The sequence below is a fragment of the Plecotus auritus genome, assembly GCF_963455305.1.
Source record: "Plecotus auritus genome assembly, chromosome: 3".
Taxonomy (NCBI): domain Eukaryota; kingdom Metazoa; phylum Chordata; class Mammalia; order Chiroptera; family Vespertilionidae; genus Plecotus; species Plecotus auritus.
In genome coordinates, this window is record NC_137772.1 from 211598265 (window position 1) to 211611754 (window position 13490).

Here is a 13490-nt window from a genome sequence, read left to right on the forward strand (position 1 = left end):
GCTCTTCCACAAAATACCACGTGCAGGAGCGCACATACAGTGAGATTGAAACTTCGTGGCCCATGCGCAGAAGTCGGTTTTCGGCTCTCAAAAGAAATTTCAATCGTTGTACTGTTGATATTTGGCTCTGTTGACTAATGAGTTTGCCGACCACTGCGCCTAGGCCCAAATCCCCTTTACATCAAAGACGGGCTGAGGGCAGGTTTCCAAATCTCTCTAGACTTGGGGGCTTGGGGTCGGGAGGAGGGTGAATTTGAAGGGACCTGGGGGAAAGGCATGTCGAGGCCCTTGGCGGGCAAACTCCAGGCAGAGAGCAGCTTTCAAGACAATGCCTCAGAGAGAATGATACTGTCCGCATCCGCCTGATCCCTGCCACAGTCCCGTGAAGTGGACAAGACAGACCGGTTACCGCCACTTTACAGATAGGGGAAGTGAAGGAGCAGCGGCCGCGATTCCCGGGATCAGGTCAGCCCGCGCCAGGGAGCCCGTGTGCGCTCCCGGTGCGGTGGTGACCTTACACTGGGAATGACAAAGCCTCCGGTGCACCTGACCGGGAGGGGACGTTGGGTGGCCTCCCCTTTTCTCTTGTTCTCCCCACTCCCCTAACACCCTTACGATGGGTGCCGCTGGCTTCTCTCTCTCCCTCTCCTGCTCCCCATTTCCCTCCCACACAGCCTATTGCAAACGGAGAACCCCCACAATAGGATGTGTGGGCTCCCGGGCGGGCTGGGAGGGGCTCGGACCTCGAGTCATTCAGCACGTCTTGGTTAAGTTAGCTCCCTGATCGCGGCGCCGGGCAGAGCGCAATCAGACTCTCGAACAGCCTCATGGGGAGACAGACGCACGAATAACGTGATAGAATGATGTGCCGGGACGGTCTGAACTGTTGGTGTCAGAACTCGGTGCTTCGCGGTTAACTTCGCTGGTAAAAGTCCGCAGGACAGAGTAGCCATTCTGCCCTGCACATTGGCTCAGGGACAAACGCTTCTCCTGACCGTCCCCTAGGGTGGGGATCGCGCCCGAGTCCCAGGCGACGGGATCCACCCTCGGCATCCCCAGGCGGTGTGCTCTCCAGGGGTCTAGGCGGGAGCTGAAGGCTCGAGGTCCGGGAGGCTGTCGCCCGCTTCGGACTCCCCATCGCACGTTTGTCCGCGTCACCCTGCCGCCGCGACTCAGAGGGGCACCTTGTAGGCGGAGACCTAGCCGGGGTCCCGCCCGACGCCCGCCCCGCGCCTCCGCCCGGCGCCTCCCACCGCCCGCTTCGCCCCTCCTCTCTCCCGGTCCCTCGTCCCGCATCCCGCAGAGCAGGTTCACTTCCCGCGGGCACCGGAGCGCCGCGGCCCGTCTGCGCCCAGGCTCCCCACACCCTTGCAGCAAGAACCCGCCGGGGCATCTCTGCAGGCGGCCACGCCGGGCTGACTGGGCATGCCCAGGAGCGGGGCGGCCGGGCGCCGCGGGAGCCAAGCGCATGCAATCGCCGCGCCGGGCGCCCGCCGTCCAGGGGCGCCGCGCACAGGCGGCCGCTCTCGCCGACGCGTTGGCCAGCCTGGACAGGACGCGGGGCAGGATGGACTCCCTCTCGGCTTACGGTAACGGCGGGCCGTCGCGGGCTCCTGGGCGGACGGGGCCAGGGAGCCATCCTATTACCCCGGGAAACTTCGGGGTTCGGCTCCGGGAGGGTGGGGAAGAAAGGGAGTCCGCTGCAGCGCGCGCTGTCCTGGGGGAATGATGCTCCGTGGGGCTGGAGGCTGCCGAGAACCTGGAAAAGAGGGTGTTTGCAGAACGAGTCGGTGGAGTGAAAACGGTTGAAATTTAGAAGGTATCTGGGAGCTTTGGGACTCCAGAAACAGCCAGTTCGCTTCAGACCACCCAGGAGGAAGGAAGGTTCCCGTGTTAAGTTCTTTATAACCCTGTGGGGCTTGGAGTTCTGAGAAGTGCGTTCGGCCAGTGCTTCTTGTCCCGACTGACCTTGGCCAAGTTATTTAAACTTTTCTGTTCTTGAATTTCTGCATCTGTCAATCAGAGATGAGGGTATCTCTCTGACAGATGCTATGGGCTTAAATAATATATTAGTACACAAAATACGTTTTTCTTAATGCAAAAAAAAAAATCAGCTTGGAAAGAAAAATTCCATGGAAATACAAGGCATTATTCCTCCTTTTAAAAAATTTTGAGTAAAGAAATGTATGCTTTTATTATTTTTAAAAGGCATTGTACAATTCTGAAGAAAAACAAAATCACAGTGCGAAGGTTTCAGACTTAGAAACCCCAGCGCGCTGGGGAAGCCAATGAGGCTTTTTATCAATACATATCCCTACTTGTGTGGAAAAAGTGGTTCTTTGTAGTCCTTTCGCAGAGATGCTGCAGAGACAGGGTTATAGGAGGCAGAAACTCAAAGAGGCCTCCCTCCCTTGCCTGGTTTGCAATCAGCTGCTGTGATAACATCAAGTTTTGGCGTTTTGAATGTGAAGGTTGTGAGCAGTTGTTGGGGAGTGTTCTGAAGGGACATCTTTGATGGAGCCTGGAGTTGGTGGGAGGGAAGTTTCTGCTTGTGGAAGGGGAGGTTTCATTCTCCAGGCCAGTGATAGCCCCTGCACCAGTCCCCAAGGTTAAAGAGGTCGGTCTCTCCTTCTTAGGATTTAAGCTGTTTCAGATGATCACTCAGGTGGCCTTGACGCTTGGGCACTACTAACAAATTGTGAGCTGGTTACAAATTGCACACTAGTGGCTTTTTTCTTCTTCTTCTTCTTAGAGCATTGTCTGCTGGGTTGTGTTGTTCTTGCCCCTGCTGCACAGGTAACACACATCATTGTCAGTCTTGGGTTACCATCTGGGGATAATTCAACATTCTGGTGGTGTTTTAGGCATATTCATTGGCAGAAATCTATCATTGACTCCTTTTTCTATCCAAGGGATCTAACTTCTGTTTTTTTAATGTCTTGTTAAATGTCACATGCTGCCCTGTGGAAATTGTCAGTCACAGGTCTACATAATAATCAGTTCTGTAAATTTCTAGAAGTTTTAAAAGCTTAATTGGGCACCCAGGTGGAGTAAATGAAGCCAGAAGTAGTGGAACTGTTTTTGAAAAGCAAGTATGTTTCAGTAATTAAAGGAAAAGGTGGGGGGCAAGTAGGAATCACACAGTTTCCTCTTTAGAACCTTAGAGGGAACTGAAACAGGTTTAAATATATATGCCATTTAGAATTTGTGCTATTTTAAATATATTCCTGACACACTCTGCTTCCTTCCCCCTCCCTAAAGTGATGAATATACTTGGCCACAAAGTGTGTATCAATTCTTTGGTCCATAGCGATGTGACCTGAGACAAGACAAGATAAATTAGTCCAGTGATCGGCAAACTGCGGCTCGCGAGCCACATGCAGCTGGAGAGCCACGGTTTGCCGCCCTGTTGACTAATGAGTTTGCCGACCACTGACCTAGACTCTCGATTCCAATAATTACAGGCTGTTGTTGTTCCTTGTGATTAAGCCCCTATCCCAGTGGTCGGCAAACTCATTAGTCAACAGAGCAGCAAACCGTGACCCGCAGTTTGCCGACCACTGAATTAGTCCATCAGGGTTTCCATCTAGTGAAAATGTCAAGGAAAAACAAAATGGAGCACATTGAATATATTCCTCACCCTCTGGGTGCTGTCGAGATCATTATCTGGTGAGCGCTTGGCCCAGCTCTGGAACCTTCTACAAATCATCTCTCAGACAATCGAGCTTCTTTTAAAAATGTTCCCTTTCAGTTCTCTTGGATTTGGGTTAAGATATCATGAAGAGGGATGATCTGAGTTTTTTGCGTAGAATTTATAGGGTTCAATTTTTATATTCGTTTGCTGGATTTAATAAATGCCTTAGGTCCTAGCTTTAGCATAGGGGCTGCCAAGAGAACAAACAGTTTATACTGGAGACTGTGTGTGTGAGGTTCCTAAGAAGAGAAAGAAATGTGGCTTATGCATGCATTTCATTAGCATCAGCTCCCATTAAACCTCATTAGCTTCCCATCTAAATATGCATCTTTGATCCTATATTGGAACCGGCTCTTTCTGTATTGTAGAATGCATTTTGACATTCAGGTAGCCATCTAGACTCATATATTCCAGAACTGTGAATTGAGATTAGGGAAATCAATAAGTATAATATATCCTCTAAAAAATATATGTTCAACAGAGGATGCAATTTTTAAAATTCTGGATTTTTAGTGCTTCGACCTTTTGTACTCACCGCTGGTTTTTCTCTTTCCTTGTCCTTTAAATGGTTTAGGTTCTTAACTGTTTTTAGCTCATTATATAACCACATGCATGAGACCAAGGATGGGTGACAAGTCTTTTTTAGAGAGAAATGACTGGGACTTGATTCGTTCTCAGCCATGCCAGAGGAGGCACAGGGCCGTGTGCCAGGCTGAACCAGGAAGGAACTTACGGTTGGAGCTGTCACCCTGGCCTTGAGCCGTTAGCTTCAGATCTGAGGAGGCCTACTGAGGAGCCAGAGGAGCTTATAGAGCACAGTGGGGCTACTTCAGATAGGGAAAGCCTCTGCTCAGATATCTCTTCATGTCCCAGCATAGCCCACACTTCAACTTAACAATGCAGAAAACTTCGTGGCTCCAGGTGACAGACCTCCCACTGAAAGACGGACTCTACACCTGGGGCCCTTGTCTCAAATATCCTTGAGGAGGTATTTTGAGCAGAGACTGAAATGAAGGAAAGGAATAGCCATTCTATTATGTGGGGAAAGAGCATTCCTGGCAAAGGGAATGGTCTGTGCAAAGGTCTGATGGTCTTAGGCTCTACAGCAGTGGTGACCCACAGGTTGAGAACCGCTAGCAGGGCCGCCTAAGACCATCGGAAAACACAGATATTTACATTACGATTCATAACAGTACTGATCCTGTTACTCCTCTGCGTCAGACTCTTCAAGGGCTCCCCTCTGCTTGCAGGTCGAAGTCTAACCTCCCTAGTTTGGCAAACAAGGCTCGCCAGGAGCAGACCAGCCCTCTCTCCTGCTACCCTAGGCCCCAGCCATCCCACCTTTTACAGAGGGAGGTGGTTTAGTGTGGCTGATTTCAGGTTTTCTCCAGTGTCTGGACCTTGTTCCGAAACACACCTCCCTCTGCCTTTACGAGGCTTCCTCCCTCTTCTTGTTCAGCCTTCCCATCTGACTTGGTTCTTCTCTTGGGACCTCTCAGGGTAAGTCCTCCCGCTAACACTCTTCATTTTGAATATAAGGAGCACTCCCCTCTATTGGTTGTAAAATCCCCAAGGGCACATAGTAGGTGATCAATACTTAGCTGTCCCACCGACTGAAGGACAGAATGAAGGATAGCAGGGGTCAGTACACCATGCACAAGTACACCATGCATTTTCCCATTGCAAATAAGCGAAAGAACTTTTGTCATTGAACACACAAAAGAGCAAATGTGTCCACACTATGTGGTCAAATCAGATGCATGCAACTGACCGCAACTCACGGTTTAGCTACAAAATCAATCCACAGAGCTATTTGATGACTTCTCTTGTGTTTGCTCCCACCACCTGGCATGCTTGTTATTATGCAATCCAGACGCTCATGCTGAACACCAGTTAGGATCCTTTCGATTAAGAAGCTGCAGAGAACTTATGTACTTATACACGCAGCCCGTAGACATGGACAATAGGGTGGTGACGAACTGGGGGTGGGGTGGGTAGGGACTGGGCAGAGGAGGTAAAGGGGGGGATGGGAGACATCTGTAATACTGTCAACAATAAAAATATTTTTAAAAATAAAATTAAATTAAAATAAAAAATAAAGCTGTATCGGCCAGTGGTCGGCAAACTGCGGCTCGCGAGCCACATGCGGCTCTTTGGCCCCTTGAGTGTGGCTCTTCCACAAAATACCACAGCCTGGGCGAGTCTATTTTGAAGAAGTGGCATTAGAAGAAGTTTAAGTTTAAAAAATTTGGCTCTCAAAAGAAATTTCAATCGTTGTACTGTTGATATTTGGCTCTGTTGACTAGTAAGTTTGCCGACCACTGCTGTATCCGAACACACAAAAAACCAATTTAAAAAAAGGGGGAGGGGAAGAAGCTGTAGCAAAGCATGTACAGCTTATCCTTTGACCTTCAGCCCTTCACATGTTAGAAGTTTCTAGGGTAAAATTAAAATTAAATTTTTACTTTGATCCCATGCAGAAGCATTTTAATCTTTTCCTGTAAAACATGATGTTCTTTGTAACAGGCATGCGCATTTTCTACTAGAACATAATCCTAGACAAACGGACCACAGCTGCCAAGGAAGTTCCTAGAACAAACAGCGTATGTTTTGTGAGTGTAGGCACTGTTGTAGGTTCTGGAAGGAAAACCAAAAACTGCCTGTTATCATGAATCTTACATTGTAATGATAAGGTTCCAGAAAAATTGGAAATAGAATATACGGTTTTTAACACTGAGTGGAGTAGGGACAGTAGGAAGTCAAGGAAGGGCTTTAGGGCTTTTCTCTCATAGAATCAAAGGGAAGCTGAGAGGAGTCTCAGGCAGTGTTTAAAATGCAGGGATGATGGTTAAAGTGTTGGAAAGCTTACTAGAGGCTTTGGTAAACATTTATGGTGACTTCTGTGCATTAGGTAGAGCCAGGAACTGCGTCAGAAGATGAGTAGGGGATGGCCTTGACCTCCAGGAGTCTGGGTGTAGCTCAGGTCCAGTGGAAGATACAGAGGATGCTATTGCTGCCCTGTTTGTCTCCTTGTGCTGTAGCAAAAATCCTATGGAAGAGCAGATGCAAACGTTTTGTGAAAACACCACGATGTGTTTATCGTCCTTATTGTAGAATTAGAGAGATCTGTTTTTATCTGGTGAGGGGAAACACACTTTCTAGACTTGAATTCATCAGCACCTTAGAGAGACCTCGCAAAGCACCAGTTCCTACCTGGGGCCAGCCCATGTCTACCCTGTGTGGTAGGCAGTCAGTGATTTTTGAATGAATGAATTTCAGCCACAATATAAGGAAGAAAGTCATCCATTTTAAAAATATCTTCCTGAAGAATTTAACCTGAACCCTTTATCATTGCTTATTGACCCTTTTTATCTTTAGTAAAGCGATTCCACCTTTATTTTGGTTAGTATTTGCTTGCTGTATGTTTTTATATCTTTTGCCGCAAGCAAATAGTAACCAAAATGAAGGTGGAGTAGCTTTTTAAGTGTTAGATGAAAAAGGCGCTGAGACCAAAGGCACACACGAGATGATGTCTGTCTCGTTCCCCGGAGAACCGCAGAGCTTTGCACATCCGATAAGACTGTCAGCGATGTAGCGCCTCATACAGCAGGAAGCCACCCACCCCAGCCTGCGATATTCATCTGGCCTCCTTCTGTCTTTGCCTCTCTTCTCAAATAGTGGCCTGGTGCAGCCAGGCAGACCTGGGTTTTAATTCCAGCTGTGACTTTTCAGAAGTGTGCCTCCGAGCCGGCTCCTCAACTTTGTGGGCCTCGGTCCTCACCTGTATGGCGGGATAATATAGCTCCCTGACGTGAGTGGTTTTGGAGCTTAGGTGAAAGAGTGGATGCAAATGAAATAATGTTTAGCACAATGCCCGGCAAAGAGACAGTGCTCCATAGCTGGTGTCTTCTAATTGTACTGCCATCTCATTTCCTGGGTTATTTTTTTCAAAATTTACATTTCTGGTTTGCCCTGCCATGATTTCTGCCCCTCTTTATTTCATATATATATATATATATATATATATATATATATATATATATGATGCACTGTAATTTACGTACAGACAGGTGGGTAAGGCAAATTTATAATTTAACAAATAATTATATGGTGAATGTGATCATGTGACCACCACCTAGATCAAGAAATAGAACACCCCCAGCACGCAGAGCCCACCCTGCACTCCCCCTGCCCTTCCACAGCCCCGCTGCCTTTTTCCCACCAAAGGAACCACCCTGCTGACTTTGGTGCTACTTATTGTGTTACTTTTCTTTCCCTTTTTACCTTCCTTGTATGCATCTGTAAAGAATATAGTTTTGCCCGGCTGGCGTGACTCAGTGACTGAGCGTCAACCTATGAACCTGGAGGTCACGGTTTGATTCCTGGTCAGGGCCCATACCGGGATTGTGGGCTCGATCCTCAGTGGGGGTGTGCAGGAGGCAGCCGATCATTTATTCTCTCTCATCATTGATGTTTGTATCTGTATCTCCCTCTTCCTTCCTCTCTGAAATCAATAAAAATACATATATATTTTTTAAAAAGAATATAGTTTTGTTTTCCTGGCTGGTGTTGCTCAGTGATTAGAGTGTCAGCCCATGCACTGAAGAGTTATAAGTTCAATTCCTGGGTTGCAGGTTCAATCCTGGACTGGTCAGGGCATGTCTGAGAGGCAATGAAGTATGTGTTTCTCACACATTGATGTTTCTCTCGCTCCCCTCTCTCCCTCCTCCATTCCTCCATCCCTCCTTTCCACTCTTCCAAAAAAAAAAAAAAATAGAAAAAACATCCTGAGGATTAACAAAAGAAACAAACAAAGACTATAGTTTTGTTGTGAAATGTTCATAAATAGAACCATGTATTGTTTTGTGGTGCCTCTTCCATTCAACATGATTGTGAGGCATGTCCATAGCAGTTTGTGTAGCTTTACCTCATTGTCTTGGCTGTAGAATACCCGTTTTATGGATATCCTTGGTCTTTCTAAGTATAAAATAAAAATAATAAAGCATTAAATGAACACTTTCTACGTGCTGCCTTATAAGGAGGTGCCTTTATTATTCCCGTTGTGCATGTGGGAGATGGAGCCACAGAGATGAAATTCTGTGCCTGAGGGTGGAACCAGGTGTCTAGTCTAAAACTGACTCCGGAGTTTGGGAGGTATATTAATCTCATTCAGAGTCTCAAGTGCTTCCACTAGTTACCTGACTTTTAAAAAATTAACTTCAGTTGGTTCCTAAAGGATTAAATGGATATTCTCCTATCAAATCTATCATTTTTGTTTTAATTCCGAGAGGACACACCTTCCTTTATTCAGAGTCACCAGGTACGTAACTGCCACGTGTCTTGGTATTTTTGCTCTCTGAGTCGTTGTTGTTGTTGTTGTTAATCCTCACTCAAGGATATTTTTCCATTGATTTTTAGAGAGAGTGGGAGGGAGCAGGATAAACAGAGAGAGAGAAACATCGATGTGATAGAGAACATCAACTGGTTGCCTCCGGCACACCCCAACCAGGGCCGGGATTAAGCCCACAACTGAGGTACTTGAATTATTGTACCTCAATTGACTAGAATCGAACTGGGGCCCTCCAGTTCTTGGGCCGATGCTCTATCCACTGAGTCAAACCAGCCAGGGTCTGGCTGGTTTGAATTATTGACAACAAAATTACACCCTAGTTTTAACATTCAGATATGACTCATGTTTTAGTAGTTTTGCCATTCAAATTTATTCACAGCCTCTTCCCGGGCATTCGTTCCTAATTTAAGCATTCTGCTTCTTTGTTGATTACTAATTTCTAAGTATGTTTTTCTCCCTCATTTGTTTTCTTCTTCTCCCCATCCATTGGCATTTCTGTGCTTGTAAATCTCAATCAATTTCTTTCCTTTTTATCCCCCCTCCACCTCCTCTCTTTCACTTCCACCTTTGATGCTATTGACCTTGTCCCTGAAGGTCTCCTCACTTCCAGAATCTTTCAAGGACAGATCCTGAGTGATGCATTTAAAAAGAATAAGGAATGACGACTTCACAGTAGTTAGAGCAGTGTGAAATGCTTTAGGTCTGGAAATTGTTGATTCAGCTCACTCCACAAATATATACTGAATTATTTGCTAGCTATGCATTTTGTGTAGCTGAATTATTAACCATACCCCATCTTTCCTGTCACCGCCCCTTCGCCCCTCCCCGCCCCCCCCCCAAAAAAAAGATAAGCATTATTGTCACCATTTTCAGGAGGAAAAGACACCAAAACGGAGAAAAGTGAAGAAACAATGACCATTCATTTAACAACAAAAATCCTCTTTGGGTTTCTTTTGGTTGGAGAAAACGGGTACCAATGTAGGTCTTTCATAAAAGCAAAGTGGTGTTTGGCCAAGTTCAAAGAGTTTACGTGCAGCGGAACTGGGCTTCAAACCCAGGTCTCGTGACTCCCAGCCCAGCATCCTCTATTGAAATGATAACTAGTAGGAAGGGGGAATGGCCATTTGTTTATTCTTTAATTTCAGGCATTCCTTTTTTCTTTTTCAACCAATGGACATGTGTTGAGGATTTGCCTTATGCCAGGGACAGTGTTAAATGACAACACTGACTAACACGTGGGTTTGCCCTTGACAAGCACATGGTTTGGGATACATGCAACCCAGTACAGGCAGTCCCTGCTTTTCACAAGTTCATGTTCCACCACTTTGCAGATATTACTTTATTTTTATTTTTATTTTTTACAAATTGAAGGTTTGTAGCAACTGTGCATTGAGCAAGTCTATCAGCATTATTTTCCAACAGCCTCAGATGACAGCATCTTTTAGTGATAAAATACTTTAAAAGTAAGGGATGCACATTTGTTTTAGATGTAATGGTATTGCACACATCATAGAATGTAGTATACTATAAACATAGCTTTTCTATGCACTGGGAAGCCAAAACGTTTGTGTGACTTGCTTTCTTGTGCTGTTTGCTTTATTGCTGTGGTCTGGAACCGAACCCGCGGCATCTCTGAGGCCTGCCTGTGCAACCTCACCTGCTCAGCGCTGTTGGCTGGGAGGGAGAGGGGAAGGGGAGGGGGGAAGAGGAGTGAGCCTCGTACTCAGGAAGCACCCTAGGAAGTGGAGGTGGTCTGGGAATAGTTCTTAGAGGAGGAGTAGGCCACATGCATTTGCTAGAATTATTTTTCTCAGGTTGAAATAGCTTAAAAGTATTCTTTCGCATTTTACCTCCCTGTTTGTGGACCTGCAGCAGCCTTGATGTGACCAGGGAGGGCCATTGCTGGTTTTCTGCCCTCTGGCTCCCCATCTGCTTTTTCCCATACTTTCCAACTCCTTCCCAGCGTGAGCACATACAGACGCCCCTGCCGATGACTCCCATGTCCTGCCTTCTCAGACCAGGGGCCCCGATTCTTTCCTCCTAAGAATGTTCACCCGTGAAATCATCTTCTCTACCAACCCACGGCACTCTCCCTTTAAAACTGAATCTCTACATTTCCAGAAATGCTTTTTCCTTGAGTGCATTTGACTAATTTTTTGTAATTGTTATTTCCCCCTCAGACTTACAATTTTCCCCATTATAGATCAGAGTTTCACAGTTTTTCTAGTATCACAGAACATAAAGTATTTATTTCCATTCAGGCCCGTTTTGCAACCATTACTGTAATGATTCTTTGTCTCTGACCTGTAGTGTTTTATATTAGATGATCTTATGGATTTATCATGATATTTCAGAAGAAGTTATTTATGCCCTGCCATGTTTCATAAACAGTTGAAGCAGTTCTTGTCTCGATTTGAGCTCGGTTCTGCCACGTGCTGTAGTGTGACCTGGATGAGACCCTCAGCGCCCGTGTCTTAGCCTTTCCATCTCAGGTGTGGATGGGGTCTGCCCTGTTTTACCTGGTGCATGAGCTGATGTGGGTGACTTGCTGAGATGTTATGTAAATGTGACATTTGTGTTTCTTCGGTCCCTCTGTCCAGAACCTTTCCTGCTCTCCGTAGTGAGGAATCCCGTGTGGTGTGCTATCCTCTTAGCCTCGAAGGGAGTCATATCCACTTCTCTGTGTCCACTTCTCTCATGGTTTGGCCACTGTTGCCTTCGTCGCTTCTCAATTTACTGCCTCAGAGGAGTCTTTCTGCCTCTCATCTCACCCTCCTTCCTGTTCTCCATGCCACCACGAAGTGATCTTTCTGAAATAAAAATGGGATCCTGCTTTCTAGGCCAGCGGTCGGCAAACTGCGGTTCGCGAGCCACATGCGGCTCTTTGGCCCCTTGAGTGTGGCTCTTCCACAAAATACCACGGCCTGGGCAAGTCTATTTTGAAGAAGTGGCATTAGAAGAAGTTTAAGTTTAAAAAATTTGGCTCTCAAAAGAAATTCCAATCGTTGTACTGTTGATATTTGGCTCTGTTGACGAATGAGTTTGCTGACCACTGCTCTAGGCAAAATCCAAACTTGTTAACATGGTTTATTAGACACTTTAAGCCGCTGCTCACCCCTCCTTTTCTTAATGCATTCAGCGGCCAAGTCACAAGGTGGTGGTGGCCTCTGAGCCTCCAGACATGACGATAACTCTCTGCCTGGATTTTCTTCCTCCATTTAGCCCCCTTATGTTTTAGTCAGATAGTGTGCACCTTTAGGTTTTTGTTTAGATGTCACTTCCTCCAGGAAGCCTTACCTGATACCTCTAATCTGACCCTGAGCTCTGCTCCCCCTGTGCTCTTCAACCTCCATTATAATCCTTATATAATAAAAGGGTTAATAGGCAAATTGACCCTAATGGTGGAACTACTGACCGAGAATGACTGGTCGCTATGATGCGCACTGACCACCAGGGGGCAGACGCTCAATGCAGGAGCTTCCCCCTGGTGGTTAGTGTGCTCCCACAGTGGGGGCTCTGCTCAGCCACAAGCCAGGCTGATGGCTGCAAGCGCTAAGGATGTGCGACTGCGGCTTAGGCCCACTCCTCAAGGGGAGCGGGCCTAAGCTGGCAGGTGGACATCCCCCAAGGGGTCCCTGACTGCGAGAGGGCACAGGCCGGGCTGAGGGACCCTCCCCCTCCAAGTGCACAAATTTTCATGCACCGGGCCTCTAGTAACATTGAATAACTGTTATTGTTATTGTCTGTGTGGGTGGTCTGGGCTGTTTGTTGAAGTGTCCCAGTGCCTGGTGCCTAGCAACCCCTAGGCATGATGGCTGAATGAGTATGAGACACAGAGAACTGGTTTATTTACCAGCAGTCACATAGTTACATGGTGCTCATGGTGTGTCCCAGAATATGTGACCTTCTCTTTTATTTTCTTAACAGACAAAGATGTGAGCAGTGGGAGTTATAACCTTTCTACCGCAACCACGGGCAGCTACTACAGTTGTGTCAGCCAGATCACCATAGGTGAGAAATTGTGCTATTTTGATTTATGACAGTTATTATTGCCTGGAATAGTGGGGAATTTGGAGGCTAAGGAAGGAGTAAGTGGAAAATGCAATCATGAGCATTTATTTTCAGAATTAGAGCAATTGCTTGTGGACACACCTTGCTGGGGCGCCCTCTTGTGGATCCTCATTGCATGTGCATAGAAATGAACGGAGGCAGGGTGATTCAGAAAGATTTTGAAAATCCCGGTTTGCCCAGCTTTTCGCCATTTGCTTTATCTTAAAACTGGTTTACCTTTTAAGATTTATATTCATCTAATTGAAAAAGAAATTTTATATCACCATGGAAAATAGAAAACATACATTATTTCCCATAAGTGTGTATGAGATGTGTGCATGCAATATATGAGAAATGCAGATGATCCTGTGTGCATACGGAACAACAAATCAGTGC

At 46.4% G+C, this 13490-nt stretch overlaps 1 protein-coding gene across 4 annotated transcripts in view; it reads left to right on the top strand.

The window, feature by feature from the left end:
- The first annotated feature begins 1461 nt into the window (after positions 1-1461).
- ANO4 (anoctamin 4) overlaps positions 1462-13490 on the top strand; it is a 302354-nt gene continuing 290325 nt past the window's right edge. For all 4 annotated transcript variants that reach the window (XM_080660952.1, XM_080660955.1, XM_080660953.1 and 1 more), the window contains exons 1-2: positions 1462-1589; positions 12972-13055. In XM_080660952.1, coding sequence (XP_080517078.1) covers positions 1469-1589; positions 12972-13055 — 205 coding nt within the window. In that variant the 5' untranslated portion in view covers positions 1462-1468. The remainder of the gene's footprint in view (positions 1590-12971; positions 13056-13490) is intronic.